Source organism: Acromyrmex echinatior, chromosome 2, assembly GCF_024713525.1.
Source record: "Acromyrmex echinatior isolate Ae372 chromosome 2, ASM2471352v2, whole genome shotgun sequence".
NCBI lineage: Eukaryota > Metazoa > Arthropoda > Insecta > Hymenoptera > Formicidae > Acromyrmex > Acromyrmex echinatior.
The window spans coordinates 21,428,060-21,445,406 of record NC_141853.1 but is presented as its reverse complement, the minus strand read 5'-3'; the positions used below and the strand labels follow the sequence as shown (position 1 = coordinate 21,445,406).

Genomic DNA, 17,347 nt, shown 5'->3' with positions numbered 1-17,347 from the left:
CATCGTCTTTTTCAATTTCTTTCTTTTTTTTTTCAAGCGGAGATATACGTTCTAGATATATGAGGCGGGAAAGTCTTCTTTAAGACTTTCTTTTTCTTTTTCTACCGCACCGCGATCCAATTACCGTCGAGCTCACGCGCCCATTAACGTGATGCGTGCTCCGTTTTCCTGTTCCAGTCACAACCATGGTATGACACTTGATTGAGGTAGCCAGTCCATAAACGACCACCAACCGCTGCCGCCGCCATGAGCAAGCTATTTCAATTTCTGGCCCTCCTCCTGTTGAGTGTCAATGCCAGACGGACCGACGGAGACAGACCTGCGGATGACGCGTATGCCGGCCAGCAGCGTCGCGGCTCCCTTCACAAGTCGAATTACAATAGCAATAATAATTACAATCATCAGTCGAACTCGCCCTATCTTCCGCATCAGCAGTCTAGAGAGCGGAAGCCCAACATCGTGCTGATTCTGACGGATGATCAAGACGTTGAACTAGGTTTGTAATCCGAGAGACAAACAGAAATCTCTCGGAGAAGCCAATCTGATCAATCCCGCCTACTTTAAATTTTTTAATTTTAGTAGCAGAGCACATGATTAGTTTGTTACCTCATCAACTCTCTCTACCTTTTTATTTCGTGAAGTCGATCAATTTGGCTTCTGAGAGACTCATTTATCGCTGGTATAAATGCCTACATAGAACACAGAGTTCACTTTGTTTATTGCGTGCAGCAGCCTGCTGGCGCCTTATCTCGTCATCACGATATTAGTCTCAGTCCTTACGAAGGCCCGCTCCAAGATATCGCGACACATACCCGAAGAGAAACGCGTGCAATATGCAATCTTATCTGTAATGTTACGTAGAATCTTACGTGTATTTATTTCACTAATTCGTCTGTGTTAATATTAAACTAGACTGCAGATACTTTCAAGCATCACTCGAAATCTTCATTTATAGATATTTTGAAATCAATATTTTAGAATCAATTTCTTTTTATAGCAAACACAAAATTTTAATTAGAGTTTGTTTTAATTGTTTGTCACTGTTTTTTTTAATTTTCAACGTATTCATTAAAAGACTAAATTAGTACTATTATAAGTAGAGAAAAACGGATAGTGTTTTTACTTGGATTTGCAACGTTTTAAAATTTTAACAACTTTAGCACGATTTTTTAAGAAATTAGAATTACTTAAAAATTAATTAAAAATTTTTACAGAGACTAATTACTCATATTTTTAATTATTATGGTAATATGGTTTAAGTATTATGGTTTTTGTAGAATTCTTAAAGTGATAGGTTTCAAGAAAATAAATTTTTCTCTCCTTAACAAATTTAAAAAAAAATAGCACTTATTCTTTTGCTGTAGCATCTTATATTTGGTATTTTTATTATGAAAAACTAGCCATTTCAAATACGAATTATAGAATTCACAAGTGAAGATCGTTATATTTATTTTGTGATATAAGCATCAATAATACATTTGTATTCAGCACAATAAACACCATACTGAAATCGATTAAATGATTGCGGAACAATGAACGTGTTTTGGCATACATATGAGACAAATCGATATGTTTGATTGTATCCAAAAATGATTGCCTTGTATCTATTGCAGGTTCGCTGAACTTCATGCCACGGACTTTGAAGCGAATAAGGAACGAGGGCGCCGAGCTGAGACACGCGTACGTGACCACTCCCATGTGCTGTCCAAGCAGGAGTTCTTTGCTCACCGGTCGTTACGTTCATAATCATGAGGTCTTCACGAACAACGACAACTGCAGCAGTCCCCAGTGGCAACGAGATCACGAACCACACTCCTTCGCCGCTTACTTGAGCAACGCGGGATATCGGACAGGTAAGAGGATCCCCGTCGTTCCATCCTGTAAGACTGTAAGTCTGGTGGATGATTATAGTCTCCGCTTCGTGATTTCGCACTTTGCAAAGAATCGTACGCACGCAAAGCGTTTAACGATATTATTGGAGTATTAAAAACGAGAAACATCTTACTTCTATTACGTGAAACTTTTTTTTACATGTTTTTCGAATTTTCTCAATATTAGATAAAATTACCTAATTTTTTTTCGTGTCAATTAAATTTCCGTTTAATTCAGACTACTTTAACACAATAAAATGGAGAAACGGAATTATATATTAAAAAATTTAATTAGCGCCCTGTTCACCAAATTCTAAATTATTCGAAAAATCCTACGAAAGAAGAGAAAATTAAAAATAGCTTCTTGATAGAGTTATTTATCGTTTAATGTGTTTTATTACTAGCGCGATATGAAGAGAATTGGCGCGTTATTGTTCGTTGCATTGTAATGCACATAACTCGACCTTTGGCCGTACAAACGCAATCAGGATAATTGAGGCACGTTCAATTGAGAAGTGAGATTTCTATTTACCTCCCTATGCCAGCACAATGTGCTCTATGCATAACTGGAGTCAAATACGGTCAACGATAAATCCTCGTTACGTAGGTCAACGTGAGCCATTTAGGCTGGGATTTTCAATTAGAGAGGGTCGAAACCTTGCTTTCTTTTTCTTCATCTATCCTCACGTCACGTATAAATTAATATCGTCGTAGCAACAATTTCCATGATATTTATTCACGCGTCATTAAACGAAAGACAAACCGACGTTTTCTATTTACATACGGATGCTGTGCCCGCGGGCGACATATTCCTGCAATTAAAATCTCGATTAATTCGCCCTTCCCCCATTCTGCCTCCTCCCGACGTTTCCATGCTCGACATGCCGGCATCCCGCGATTTTCATTCCGCGCAATAGATCGTGCCGAATAGAACGAACACGGCAATGCATTCCCGCGAAATTCCCGAGGCACAATCCTACCAAGCTGGGTTTCGTCCCGCGCGATTATTCGGCAAGTGTTGCAGACTCCCTTTCTCCCACAGCTTCCTATCCCACGGTCTGATGAATCTTGCCTCTTTTAAGGTCCAAAAATGGTCGTAACGTGTACAGAAAATAAATTTTACTGAAGTATTTAAAAATTTAATTAAATTAGATAAATAATGTTAATGGGCTATTAAAATTATTATGTATTAGGCTGCTCAGGTTAATTGCTTGGCTTTCAAAACTTTTCTGTAGCGCTACTTATCATACTTGAATTTTCTACTCTCTATATTCTTTAGAATGGAATCTCACTCTAAAGAGTGAAAATTGAGTCACTTTAGAAAAAGAATAGCTCGATTTTCAATTTTTAAGAGTGAGATTCGATTCTTCAGAGTAATAATTCACTCTGACAGTTTTAAAGAGTATACACACACACACACACGCGCGTGTGCGCGCACGCACGCACACACATACACATATTAATTATTTTGATCTAACGAAGTTATTTGTAAATCTGTATCTAGCTAAATTTTTACATCGTTTAGCAAAATTATTTCTTTTGCGCATTTAACATCTGCGCCGCGACGCAATTGATCGATTGACTCAAAGTTCGAATATTCGATCACGTTGATTGAGACTCGGACTTTTATCAATCGCTCGCGATTTCGCGTATATCCGTTCAGCATCAATCGAATTAATCAGCATCAATCGAACCGAAAATTTTCGATTACTTTGACGTATAGTACCAAATTAATCAATTACAAATGATTAATATTACTACATTTTTCTTAGTTTATTTAATTTATTTATTGTTCTTATTAAATACATAATTACTTTATATATAATACATAACAAACATTACAAACTTTTATCTGTACTTATAGTACAGATAACCAGAAATTATAAGGTTACTGAATTTTTGTTATAGAATTGAAAACTGTATTGTCGAGATTCATCTTTCATTTACTTTTGTCATCGAAGTTCAAATCCAATGTTGCACATTGTTTTATTATATGCTGAGTGATTTTTTTCTTAGAAGAAATTGAACTCCATTGCGTCTCTCTCGAGACAATGCCGCGTACTGCTCGATTTAAGTGAACAAATTTTAAATGTATTTTTTAAAGTTACCCCAACAATGATTAATTAGTTACTATGATACAGTGTGCTTTATTTAAAAAAAAATGTTTGTTTAAATTAGAAAAATATAATTGTAAATATTTGTATGAGGTCTAAATAACTATTTAATGTAGTTGAGTTGCTATTTCACTATTAATTAATAGTATACAAATATTATTACCGCAACTTATATTTTTACAGAGTATTAGATTAGTAGTTATTACTCTGTAAAACTAGTTACAGATATTATAATTGCCAATGTTGTCAATTATCGCTCATATTCATAGCGATAAGGAGTTATGTGGTAGCGTTACAGATTGCAGATAAAATTTGCTATGTTCGTGGTCGCAATTTAGTTCGAGATGATACGCAGTGACATTAATGTACTGTAATATAACGGATAGATGCATCAGTTGCGATGCTACATACCTTGTCGTGTTTATCGAGAGACGCATAAATGTAATAGAATATATCCTCCACGGTGGATGCCGCAAGCTTTATCACATCATATTGCATTACGATCGACGATTTCTCTTATCATCTGAAAGGCATCGTAATTCGCGTTAGCATATCCGCAACATCGAGAATTCTTGATAGACCGTGAAACATTGCAGCCATCTGTCACACGCTTGTATGAGGCAAATACCACATTTTTTAAATGGAAAACCTGGATGCATCAGAATTTTATTGCACGTGCATGGCAATGATTTGTATCTCCAGAGATCCAATACCTATCTTTAAAGTCCAATTTTTTAAATGTTTATTAATTTTAATTGCGATTTAACTGGTTTTCAATTTCGTTTCTAGATTCTGTCTGAAAGAGCGTCAGAAAGTCAGTTAAGTTTTAGTTAAAAATAATTAACATTGCTAGAACTGAGCCGGGTGAAAGGAATGCAAGGCGACGGTATATATTCCGGGGTGCAAAGGGAGGCAAAAATCTTGCGATCGCTAGAACCAATCGGTGCGCTCGCTCGCCGATGTCGGGACCTTGCACGTTCGGGCAAGAGAGCGGATCTCTTCTGCTTCTTGTTCGTCCGTATCTTCCTTTCCGTCGCGTTCGTTTGCGACCATATTCGCGTAGGCAGGACGTTGCTCCCTGAAAGTGCAGCCAGCCAGCCGACCAGCCAGCCAGACTCCTGTCTCGTCGATCGAACTACTCGCCTACATCCGGCACGATTGCTACGATTGGCGATCTTCCAAAATTCGTGTATACATCGTATTCCTCTACTTCCGGCGCAATGTCTGCGTCGAAATAAAACCTGGATTTATCAAGATAAATTCGTTTAGAATCGCGGCCGAAGGTGAAAGCGTGGTTAATTGTCACGATATGTTACTCCGTTTTATGATTTTCTCAAGAATGATCGTTGATGATATAAGTTTCTCGCTTGACAAACCTCATACCTTGCCCCTAGCATACATTTACATTTCGATTCGATGGTCCATACTCGTATGAAACTCGTCTCGATTATACTACAATCTTGCACGACCTGATTGAATCAGATCCCTTTTCAGTTCAATCTCGCACTTTCGCTTATAGATATTTGCATAATAATATCACGCAGAATATAAAATATTGTTGATTTTGTTGAAAGTGTATTAATGTACAATAATTTAAAAAATAATATATTTTTAAATTAGATTCACTCCAGATAGAAAATGACAAATTCTTATATGTAAACAGAAAGTTGAATTAAAAATTAATAATTTTGTAGTAACATATCATGCGTGTTATATGTACTTAACTTTATCTAAGGATTCAATCACATTTGTAAAGAATGATACAAAAGCAGAAATTGTAATCTAGAATCATATTATAAATAAAAAATTGAAGGTAATAAAGTTGCTCATTTATTACGTCCAAGATCTTAGACTCTTACTGTACGGATGTGGTATTTAAAGAATGTTTAACAAAGCTTTCCGATCATTGAATTATCAGGAAAATTCAGTAAGATTCTAAGATCTCGGACGAAATAAATGAGCAACTTTATTACCTCCAACTTTTCATTTATAATCATAATATGATTCTAGATTACAATTTCTGCTTTTGTCATTCTTTACAAATATGATTGAATCCTTAAATAAAGTTAAGTACATATAACACGCATAATATGTTGCTACAAAATTATTAATTTCTAATTCAACTTTCTGTTTATAAAATATATTATAAAAATTTGTCATTTTCTATCTGGAGTGAATCTAATTTAAAAATGATCATCTCGAATTCGCAATAAAGGAATGTGTTTCACAAAGTACTAATTGATGATTGTGTTTTAGAGAAAGGAAGGAACTTGTTTTTTGTTATCGTCCCAGGGTATCTCTGACCAGAATACTAATCAGATGATAAATTTTCTTTGTCATTTTCGCGAGAAAATCTTATCGCGAGTGGATACATTATTCTCACCATTAAGATGCATTCATGATTTTGGAATCTGACGAGTAAAAAAATTTGAGAGTAAAAAAAATACATACAAGTACTTATTTGATATTTCAGGGATTTGTTTTACCCATAGAACGTTTTCTTTATTCTTAAAATCATAATTTTTAGAGAGGCATGCAGACATTTTCTAGAAAAGCATTACTTTTCGTGATTTATTATTATCAATTCAGTTTTAATAAAATTGTTAAGGAATATTTTATATATATATATATTATATATATATATATATATATATATATTGAGGAATTAATGATAAATAATATTTTTCATTATTTTACATATAAAACTATTAAAATTATCTAAATATGTATCAGAAATTATTTTATATTTTATTCTTTATATTGTAATATGATTATATTATTGTATTGTGCAATTGTGAAAGATGTTATTTTTTTAAAATACATTATCATTTTTATTTTTATAATTATATTCAAATATACATTCAAGTATATAATCAAATATATATTCACCAGATACATTTACCAGAAATTTACATAGTAATTTTTAACATATTTTATTTTAATATTTTATATCAAATATTTTTTAATAGAAAAATAGTTTAGTAGTGATGTAAATGTATGTTATGTTTAGTCTCTAGGAACTAAATTTAAATAATTTCTCGCATTTTAAAACGTGAACAATTGAAAACAGAACAATAATTCTTAATTTAAATTTTCTCAGAAATCAAACTTAACTCGAGGATTAACTAATTCTTGCAAATTTTATGATTTTAATATCATCACCTCAATCAGAACATATGATTAGTTTACGTTAATTTATTTTTTCTCATTGTGTGTTTAATGAAGTATTTTATACAATAGATCTCATTTTGAGAGAGGATCATATAAGAGTTTCATTTTTGTCTAAAAAGTAATGACATATCGCATATTCATTTCTATCGTAAACGACTTGTGTTTCGCAGCGTCAGTTACAATCGCGAGCATTTTAACGTGAGATATTGACTGAAAACAGAGACAAGATGTGGATTGAAAAGAGAGGCGAGATAAAGAGAAAAGTCTTTAGGATGCAAGCGGAGTTTGCATGAATAATGAAGGAAATTAGGATCCATTATCTGACCTATCGTAATAAATGCATAATGACAGCGGCGGAGATGACGCCGATGGTATGACGTATGACGATCGTAAGGAGAACGTTTCTGTATCCGTTAGCGTTGAAGAAAGCCCCGCCGACACGTGACGCGGTATTGTTTCAAGTGGCTGTAGGAAGTTTGATTACCATAATACGTACTTGTACTTGTTAGTACGTGCGGCAAATATCTCTGCTATTTCACAACTGATAGATGAACGTCTTGATTTCCGGTGTCTGTATGTCAAATGAAAGCATACAATGATAATAATATGAAACGCAATATCTTGACGAACGAAAAAGAAATATTAAATAAAATATGATAGCGAAATCACAATTCTGTATGAAAGCCGGAGAAATCTTCATAATTCATTATGTTTACTTGAGTAGTATACATAATTTTCTTTTTGCAAATTGGATCTATATAGGAACTAAAAGATAATCGAGTTTTCTATCAACTTTTATTACTATTTTCATAATCTATAGAATTAAAAATTCTTATATACACCTTTTAATGAAAGAACAAATTAATGTCCAATATCTTGATATCTGCTCTTCAGAGATATCAAAAATTTCGATATAACATAAGACATTTGAGGCATTAATTTGTGAGGCATTACTTTATGATTTAAATTCTACATGAATCTCATCTCAACTGTAATTAAAATTTCCGATCTGCTTGCCACTACCTTTCCCCTTTTCATCGATTTCTTTTACCATTCTATGTAGGTCGGATTTACGATATTTTCTTAAGTTTACAAAGCAAATGTATGAAGTATACAAAGCTATGAATAACGATTCGCGCACGAAGTGAAATCCCGATTCATCATGCGAATCTTTTTGCGGAAGTAACGTTGTTCGTTGAACAACTCGTTAGGCTGCGGTGGTGCGGTGGTGCAGGAGCATGCGATGTACCCTTAAATCTCAGCACGGGAACGTTTCAACGCTCGGTCGTAACGAACGGGGTCGACATGCGAACGAATAAACGATCACGTCGGGCCAAAGCACGCCGCGCGTGTTTCCTTAGAATCCCGAAAAGCAGGTTAATGCTCTCACAGCACGAAACAACTTCCTAAAATAATCGCAGACTTCCTCCATATTACCACCGATATTCCGGCACATCGCAATATTCTAAGTTCATTCGCGCCGTTTAATTTAGGTGATCTTGAATGGTATGAAAATCGTATGAAAATGCACCGTTATGATAAGGATATATTAATTTTTGGAAGTGCAAGAACTGTTGTACTTCGCTCAGTCGAACTTTGTCGATATTAAAAAAAACAAGGAAAAATCTTTTATAATTGAATCTGTATTATTTTTTTGATGATGTCATTCAAGTAGTTATTCAATAATGAATATTTTTTGTAGCAGTAATTTGCGGTATCTATAAAATTTTTAATAACTATAAACAAGAAATCTTAATGTAATATAATATTAAGTCTTAATGTTTTTTATTTAGTGAATTGCTTTTCTATTATACAGAATATTATACAGAATATTATACAGAAATATTGACTCAAAATAATTTCAATATATCTCATATATAAGGATATTTTGAAATTCTTTTATAAGTATTAAGATATATGCTGCGAAAGATATGTCATTTTTTCCATCTGTCTTATACTTGTATTAAATGAAAACTGAAAAAAAGATATTTCCTTAAAAAAGATATTGAAAAATTTCTCTTTAGATAAGAAAATGGATGTACTTGAAGTTTTGATAATTTTGCTTTGAGGTTGATGAAACATTTTTTTCAATTTTATTTAATAAATATGATGAAATTTAATGTACAATATTTTGCAAATAATAACGATATCACTTAATAATCGCTTTTTATCTTTTATCTTTTGACAGAAATATAAGAAATTTATCGCAATTTTGTTTAATTTCTCGACATTCATTTTTATATGATATAATTAAATCTTAAAATTAATTAAACTTATTAAAATAAAATATGTCACATTCTATGCTCTCCTTTAAGTCTATTTAGAGATTCTATTTTTTTTACGATCGAATGCATTCGAGATGCATTCTGAATTTTAATTCGCACGATTCTTTATTATGAAGTTATCTTGTGTTGTACTTTTGTTTTCTTCGAAGCAACAGGTGCGATGCGTATTAACTAGTCACAATTTTAATAAAATAATCGCACTATATTTTAAATGTATAACTTTTTTGTTTTAAAAATTTAATATCGACAGTTAATACAGTTAGAGAAATATGATTGTTGAATACGAATGTGTTATCTGATTGATGGAATTATAAACATAATTGTAATACATAAGTGTATCCGAACAGAGAAATGTTCGTCCATATGTGTCTATAGATACTGGGTGGTTGAGAAAGAAGTGGAGAATTTCTTAGTGAGGTCCTAACATTCTTTTTGCCTGATGAGAATTTATAATATGTTTATTTCATTTTACTGTGCAAGGAGAGGCAAGATCCCATCTACCTTCCAAAAATTGGATAGTCAATTCAAATGTATATTTCAATTATAATCATGTATATATTTTTAAATAGGAGAAATTATTTATGTCTAACTTTATCTAAAGTGTGAAAGCGATGTGGCTTGTTTTGTTAAATAAATAAAACAAATTATTTGATATTATATTATGCCATACATAGAGTACTGAAGAGATCATTTCCAATTTTTAATGTTCCCAATCTCCAATTCACGTGCTATGATTGGTCATGAATCCTCGTTTAAGAAAAAAATTGAACTGCTGATTCACGCCAAATAAATATTTGCAGCCATGAGCTATCGTATAGATTTTATCGATCATTACGTTTGACGAACAGAAACGATGCCGCCCGCTCTTTATTGAGGCGTCACTAATTAGTGCTAAACGAAAGTAAATGTGATTGATCGCGCATGATGGTCTGATGTTGGCAAAAAACCGTTCTGTGCGCGCACATACGCCCAAATTCACTACCATGTAACTATTATAAATAAGCATTGATATATATATTGCACAGGGATAAGAGGAAGGTATACGAAAGTGGAAGTAAAGGAAGACCCAAAAGAACTTCACCGTGGTGCCTTTGAATTAATTATTTGATGCCGCCCCATATGAATAATTCAGGTTTCGGCAAACGGGATGAGTCTTGAAGGAAGGAACCTTCACGAGAAGCAGAAGTCGGAAAATGGAATTGCCTTTTGATTTATCACTAGTATAGCCAAGCGAAATGTGTACTTTTTCAATTTTTCCGCAAGAAATTCATGCAGCCTCAGATTCTCTGACCTTTTTCCTTCATGTATTTGCAGATAAACAGTGTCTGATAAACAAACTAATTTTCTTCATCCCAAAAAGAAAATAAATTTCTTTTATGCAAAATGGTTCACGATATTATGTTTGTATTTCTGTTCTGTATTTGTGATCATCTTTTATTAGAAAGTTTTTATAATTATCGTGCAGGAAACTTATAAAATTCCTTACAATTAATTAAAAATATTTAAATTATTAATAAATATAATTGCTGTGTGTGGAAAAAACTATGCATTTCGAAACGTGTATATATTGGATGTGTTAGGTTCTTAGGGATAAACTTCATTTGAGAACAGTAGATCTCATCAAAAGAAATAATTTTTGTCATTTTGTTAAGGAACTTGTGTCCTCTTGCCTTCGACATATTTTTAAAAAGTTACGCGTTCTTGTTTTAATCGGCTGTAAAGTATGCTGAAAAAGTTTACTGAATTTTATTAAAGATTTGTTTCAATAATACACTAACGAAATATTTACTAAATGTGAGCATATATTTGAATTATAATTTTTTCATTTTAAATTTTTTATTAACGTAATATTTATTGTAAGTAAGCATTGCGTATTTAACAATATTAGTATACGTTTTCGCTTTTTTATCTTTTTACAAAAACGAAATCAAAGGAACTAATCAGATGTCACTCGATGGAGTAAACTCCTTACAAGTGCGCCGAAAAAGAAAATATAAATTCCTTAATAAAAGCTGATTCTTTTCATGAGATCTCTTAAAGTTTGTCTCTAACATTCTAAAACATCCTATTCAATATGTACTTATGTTGCATTTTAATTATTGGACACAAGTTTAGAATTGAACGACAAATAATATTTTCAAATAAACGCGAAAATTGATAATACATACATAAATTTCACAATTAAAATATAAGTATTATATTATATTGTATCTAACCTTTCGGTGCCACTTCTAGTGTAGCATACCTGAAGTTTCTCTCTCTCTCTCTGTCCTATAACTTTTTTATTATAATGAAGATACATACATTTGATTGGTATTATATTATGTTTGATGTTTTAATTGGAAAAAAATTTTATAATATCATTCACTTTTATAGTATCATTTATATTTTTTACCCAGTATGATAAGTACGTAACGAAATGACACGATGGCATCAAAGAATTAAAATTACAATAATCTAAAAGATAGAGGAATTGAAAATTTAATAGTTCACCAGAGATTTAATTCATGCGATTTAATTCAAGCGATTTAATTCATGCGATTTTGTTTTCATTTCAGGATACTTTGGCAAGTATTTGAATAAGTACAACGGCTCGTATATACCACCAGGATGGAGAGAATGGGGCGGTCTTATAATGAACTCCCGCTACTACAACTACAGTGTCAACATGAACGGCAAGAAGATAAAGCACGGCTTCGACTACAGTCGGGACTATTATCCGGATCTGATAGCCAACGACAGCGTGGCTTTCCTTAGGCAGAGCAAACACAATTTCGCTAGGAAGCCGGTAATGTTAGTCGCCAGTTTTCCGGCGCCGCACGGTCCGGAGGACTCGGCGCCGCAGTTCTCGCATCTCTTCTTCAACGTCACCACTCATCAGTGAGTACAACAGACTTTCTGACTGTCTATTCTAATTTTTTGCAAGCGCGACTTTACCCCTGGCGGCGGAACGCACGCGGTACCGAAGACTTTTTTGCAAACCGGTTCCATTTCTCGATGCCGTCCACTCGATGATCAGCGATACATTTCGTGAGACAGCATATATGTACACATGTCCAATCGTGAACGGAATGTCGTTTTCCGATTGAGAGAATTTTAAATAAACATATTATGCCGTGGCATCTGCTTCACGAAGGTAATAAGTGCACTTTTATTTCATTATTCTATTCCTTTGATATGAAATTTAATTGAAGCGAATTTTGTTATTTGATTGGATTCGATAATATTTATACAGTATAAATATAGTAGAATTTAAATTATATGGTTGTGTAAAATAAGAATTAATTGATTCTTCAATTATGAATATTCGCATTATGATTGATCGAATCTCGGAAAAGAAATAAAAAACATATGCCATTTGCTTTGAAAGTACAAATCATAATTTATGACATCCATTCAATTTTATATCATAAATAAGAATATCAAAAAAAGATATATCAAAGCACAATTTAAAAAATTAAACTTAATCAATTTATTTAATCAATTTTAATAAATTTGTTTAATTAAAGAATTAGCTTTGGAAGTAAGGAGCTTTATATCGCAAATCGTGCCATACAATATTAATCGTATATTGTGTGCTTGTTTTGCTCTTCTTGCATAATCTCTTCGCGAGACGCACTACACGATCCTTTCTGCTTCATTGTTTTACATCTATTATTCGTCCTGATTATGCAGTCTTCTTCGCTCAGAGAAGATTTACATCTCTCTTTATCCGATTGCACTTCGCAATTTCTCTTTATCCGATTGCACTTTATCCGATGACTTCATTGTTTCATCTTAGAAATAGGATTCAAACAAACAGAAAGAACGATATTGCTGAAATATCTGAAAATCTAGGTCTAAAAATAATTGTGTTGGATAATCGAAACAATTATGTAGGATATTCAAGAATGATGAGCAATACTGTAAAAAGATTTGACATCCTAGTAATCAGCTTCGACATAATTATTTTGATAACCAATAAAATTTATTTTCAGATTTAGTTTTGATACTTCAACAAAACCTTTTTGTTCTTTTCGTATATGATGAAGTCAAGCATGTCTTGATGCTATTCGATTTGATGGATACAATCTTTGGGAACTCGGCAGTCTCAGCAAAAATTAACGAGAGTCAGGTCTCACGGAGAACAAGTCAAAGGGCAGTTCTATATGCGGTTGGCATCCTCGACATTATTCCGGGTCGCTTGTCGTCGATATCATGAGCCTGGCTCGTTCGAGTCGACGCTGACATGAACTTCATCGAACCCAGTCGCGCGTGTCTATTATTTTTCGCTGTTGCAAACTGCTCTTCCATCCGTCTGATAACGTACGACAGGGAACGCGCGACCCGACAATAAGGATTGTCGCCGTGCGGAAAATACGAGAATGCGAGGGCGACCTCCCTCCGGCTCGACGCGACGTCGGCGTCGACGAGCCGGACCCCATCGCGCTTTTCACTCCTTCCGAACAATGCGGCGCGTGTACCATCCATGTCGGAGGCCGGTAAATTCGCGCGGTTTATCTCCACCCGCGCGAAAATCCACGTCCGGAATACGAGGGGTTGCGGGGATGGAAGACACGAGCGATATCGAGCGTCAGCGCATGTATATGCGGTCCTAGACCGGATAGACATCGCTTCGAATGATGGAGTGCCCTAGACCACTATGAGCGCACTCTTACGAGTCGCGTCGCGCGAGAGAGGTATTATTACGCACACCTGTGTCTGCGAAAAGAGAAAAAAAAAAGCGGCACAGCGCATCGCAGAGGTTTGGAACAAAAGTGGACCGATAGCGGATGTGCGAGCTATTCCTCGATGAGGCTTTATTTGTCGTTGTCTAGACGCGATGAAACATTGATCATGTAACAAGAGTAGATCGAAAAGTGACACTTCTGATGATAATTCAGATTCTGATAACGATTCTCTGAACAATCTATAAAACAGTGCTGGAATTAAACTGATACCTTCGATCTTTTTGGCAATCTCATTAGAATTCATTGTACTGTCCAAGTGAAAGAGAATGAAAAATTTTGCAGCGAGTGATCAATATAATTTAGGTTAATATGTTTTAAAATTTCATAAACGTGTTCTTGAATAAAATGGAAGAACAAATGAACACCAGATTGCAAGTGTTATCAAAATATGGATACAAATAAATTTCAAATAATGATCGTCGGACTTGAATCTATTAGATTTTTGTTTGAAGGATCATTTGAAGACCATCGTCTATGAAACCCCACATGGGAAGAACGATTTTGCTGAAAGACTCAAAATTTTGTTGAATACAAATCTGAAAATAATTATGGTTGGAAATTAAAAAATGATAAATAATGCTGCAAAAAATTTTGATATTCTAGCAATTAGTTTAAGTTCTCAGGAAAATGATTTGAAAATTATTGTCAGATCTGTATCCAGCAAAATTTTAGATATTTCAGCAAAATCATTCTTTCCATGCAGTTAACAATGAAGAGGACCTGTAGGACGTGTGCATGATGATCTGTGGAAATCTTGATATTTGCGAACGAATGTGCCAATCATGCGTACATCATACTCAGACATGTATGGAAAATGATGGAGGGTACTTTGAACGTCTCTTGTAAAAAAAATATTCACCTGAAGCTTAAATAAAGTCATTATTTGGTACTACTTTATGTTTATTCTTTCACCAACGAAGCATTTGTGATTTAATGCTCATAGGAACATTTGTTCTTCTCTTTTATCCAGAAATATATTAACGAAATTTTAAAACATACTTATGCCTATATAAACAGATTTTTGTTGTAAAATTTTGCGTGCCAATTATTATGTGTAAATTTTCAGCACTAAATTTCGCGTAATATGATAATGTTGAGAAAATAGTGACATTATAAACACGTTTGTCCCCTGCCAAGACGAGTAAAAGGAGCTTTGAGTCGCGTAAATGTAGGTCTGGTGACGGTGTGCGATTCATTACCAGATTTTTGAGACACAAAACAAGAGAAAAACTCGTTGAAATTTCATCTCGTTTTGCGATAAACGAACGAGCTTTGCTCTGGATGATTTATCACACTTGTCTCTCCATCACTCGTCATCGTGAAGACGTGGAGAACACGAGAAGTTTGCTTAAGAATTTGTTAATCATGAATGTGCAGAGCGCTAATTACTTCTAAAGTGGAACAGAAGCAGGAAACTTTCGATCTAACATCTCACATAATTATTATTATTGTTATTACAACAAATATTATGATGTACTTGAAGAAAAGGAAGCATACAATTTTTTATTTGCATACTTTTAAAAAATTACAATTTTCCAAAGAAAGTTTAGATTTTAAGATTCTTTTTATTCCTGAACACTACATTTCCGAATTCAATATATTTTCTCTTGCGATCCCACAACATGTGTCTGTAAAACTTTATTGTCTGGCTCCGATTCTCGATTGTAAAAATTTCCAGCGAGATTGAGAACGATTGTTCGACGAGTGTCATTCTGAAAATTCTATTTCCCGAAAGTGACTCGTAATACTAAAAACTATCAAATAGAAATTTAGGATTTATTTGTTCGATACAAAAATCGCTCGAGATGAGACGGAAAATTACATTTGGTTAAATATGCATTGTATGCATAGTGAAAAATACCAGCGAAAGAAAATTATTGATTACGAAACATTATCTCGCATGCTTTCGCAAAAATGCTTAACACACCTCGATGTTGCAGATTATATTTAATTACGGCGCGACATTACGGCCATTTACGCGATGATCGCAGAATGTCGACCGGCGTTTTAATATCAAGGTTTTCATTCTGCGCTCGTATATCACGGCGTTCCCATGTCGTGCCACTCAAAAGCTAATCGACAGAAATTAATGTGTCGAGCGGCATGCACGGCAATGTGCTTTCAGAGCGCTTTTATCGGTGTACCTTTAAGCAATCGCCAGCATGATGCTAATCTAATTCTCTCTCGATCTATAAAGGTGTTAAGTGCATCGTAGGATAATTATTTTAAATTAATAATAGGTTTTAAGAATAGTTTAATGCTAATAACATTGGCAGAATAATGTCTATATTTATTGCAAAGTTTCTCAACTTACTAGAATTCTTTTTTTTTATAAGAAAAAAAGTCTCGAGCATCCATTGCATGTACCTATAAAACATTCAATTTTCTAATTTCATTCTGTAATTTCGTATCAATTTCTTACATGAGATGTCGGTAGTTGAAGCAATCGCAATTAATTGCAACTGCGAATAAACGTATTTGATCGAAAATGGAAACTTATAAGATCCGTTTACAATCGCATAAATAGACGAGCATGTTAAAAGATTACACACCTTAATTTACCATGGAGTTTAGTTTAACCCCTACGCAACTTCTTGAGCGTTAACTCGCTTGTCTCGATGGATCTTCGAGACGTCGGATAAAGATAGTTCGATTATTTATGCATATGATTATTATGCATACGCGTGTGCGTAAATGCGTGGGTTAATATCTTCGTTCCGTACAACAAAGAAACTTTGTTTCGCAACATTGCACGTCTTTTTATGCTCCAACACTTTTATGATTATAGATTATATATTATCAAGCAGAATATTTAAATTAAATTTTATGAATTTGAAAAAGTCTTTCAATCTTACCAGTATCAATCTTTACCAGTATAATTCCACTGATGGAAATTTTTTTCAAAAATGTTTTGATCTAAAAATATTTTGTTTAATTAATTATGTTTATTATAATGAATAACGGTTTTCGAAATATCTAATATTTTTATAATAATATATAATATCTATAATATTTATCATATAAGAGCATGTTTGTTTCCGGTGACGTTCTGCATTTATCTAAAATCAGTTTATGCTAAAATTCTCTTGTTTGAGCCATCACATATAAAATGATATAAATTGCGCAAGCATAAGATCACTGGACCAATGAGTCTCTTATATAAGTCAATATAGCGT

The 17,347-nt window shown here is 33.6% G+C and overlaps 1 protein-coding gene across 3 annotated transcripts in view; it reads left to right on the top strand.

Moving 5' to 3' along the window:
* The window catches only part of Sulf1 (Extracellular sulfatase Sulf1), a 78,364-nt gene that overhangs the window by 49,509 nt on the left and 11,508 nt on the right, over nt 1–17,347 (top strand). For all 3 annotated transcript variants that reach the window (XM_087416625.1, XM_087416623.1, XM_087416624.1), the window contains exons 2-4: nt 178–496; nt 1,614–1,853; nt 12,000–12,321. In XM_087416625.1, coding sequence (XP_087272751.1) covers nt 247–496; nt 1,614–1,853; nt 12,000–12,321 — 812 coding nt within the window. In that variant the 5' untranslated portion in view covers nt 178–246. The remainder of the gene's footprint in view (nt 1–177; nt 497–1,613; nt 1,854–11,999; nt 12,322–17,347) is intronic.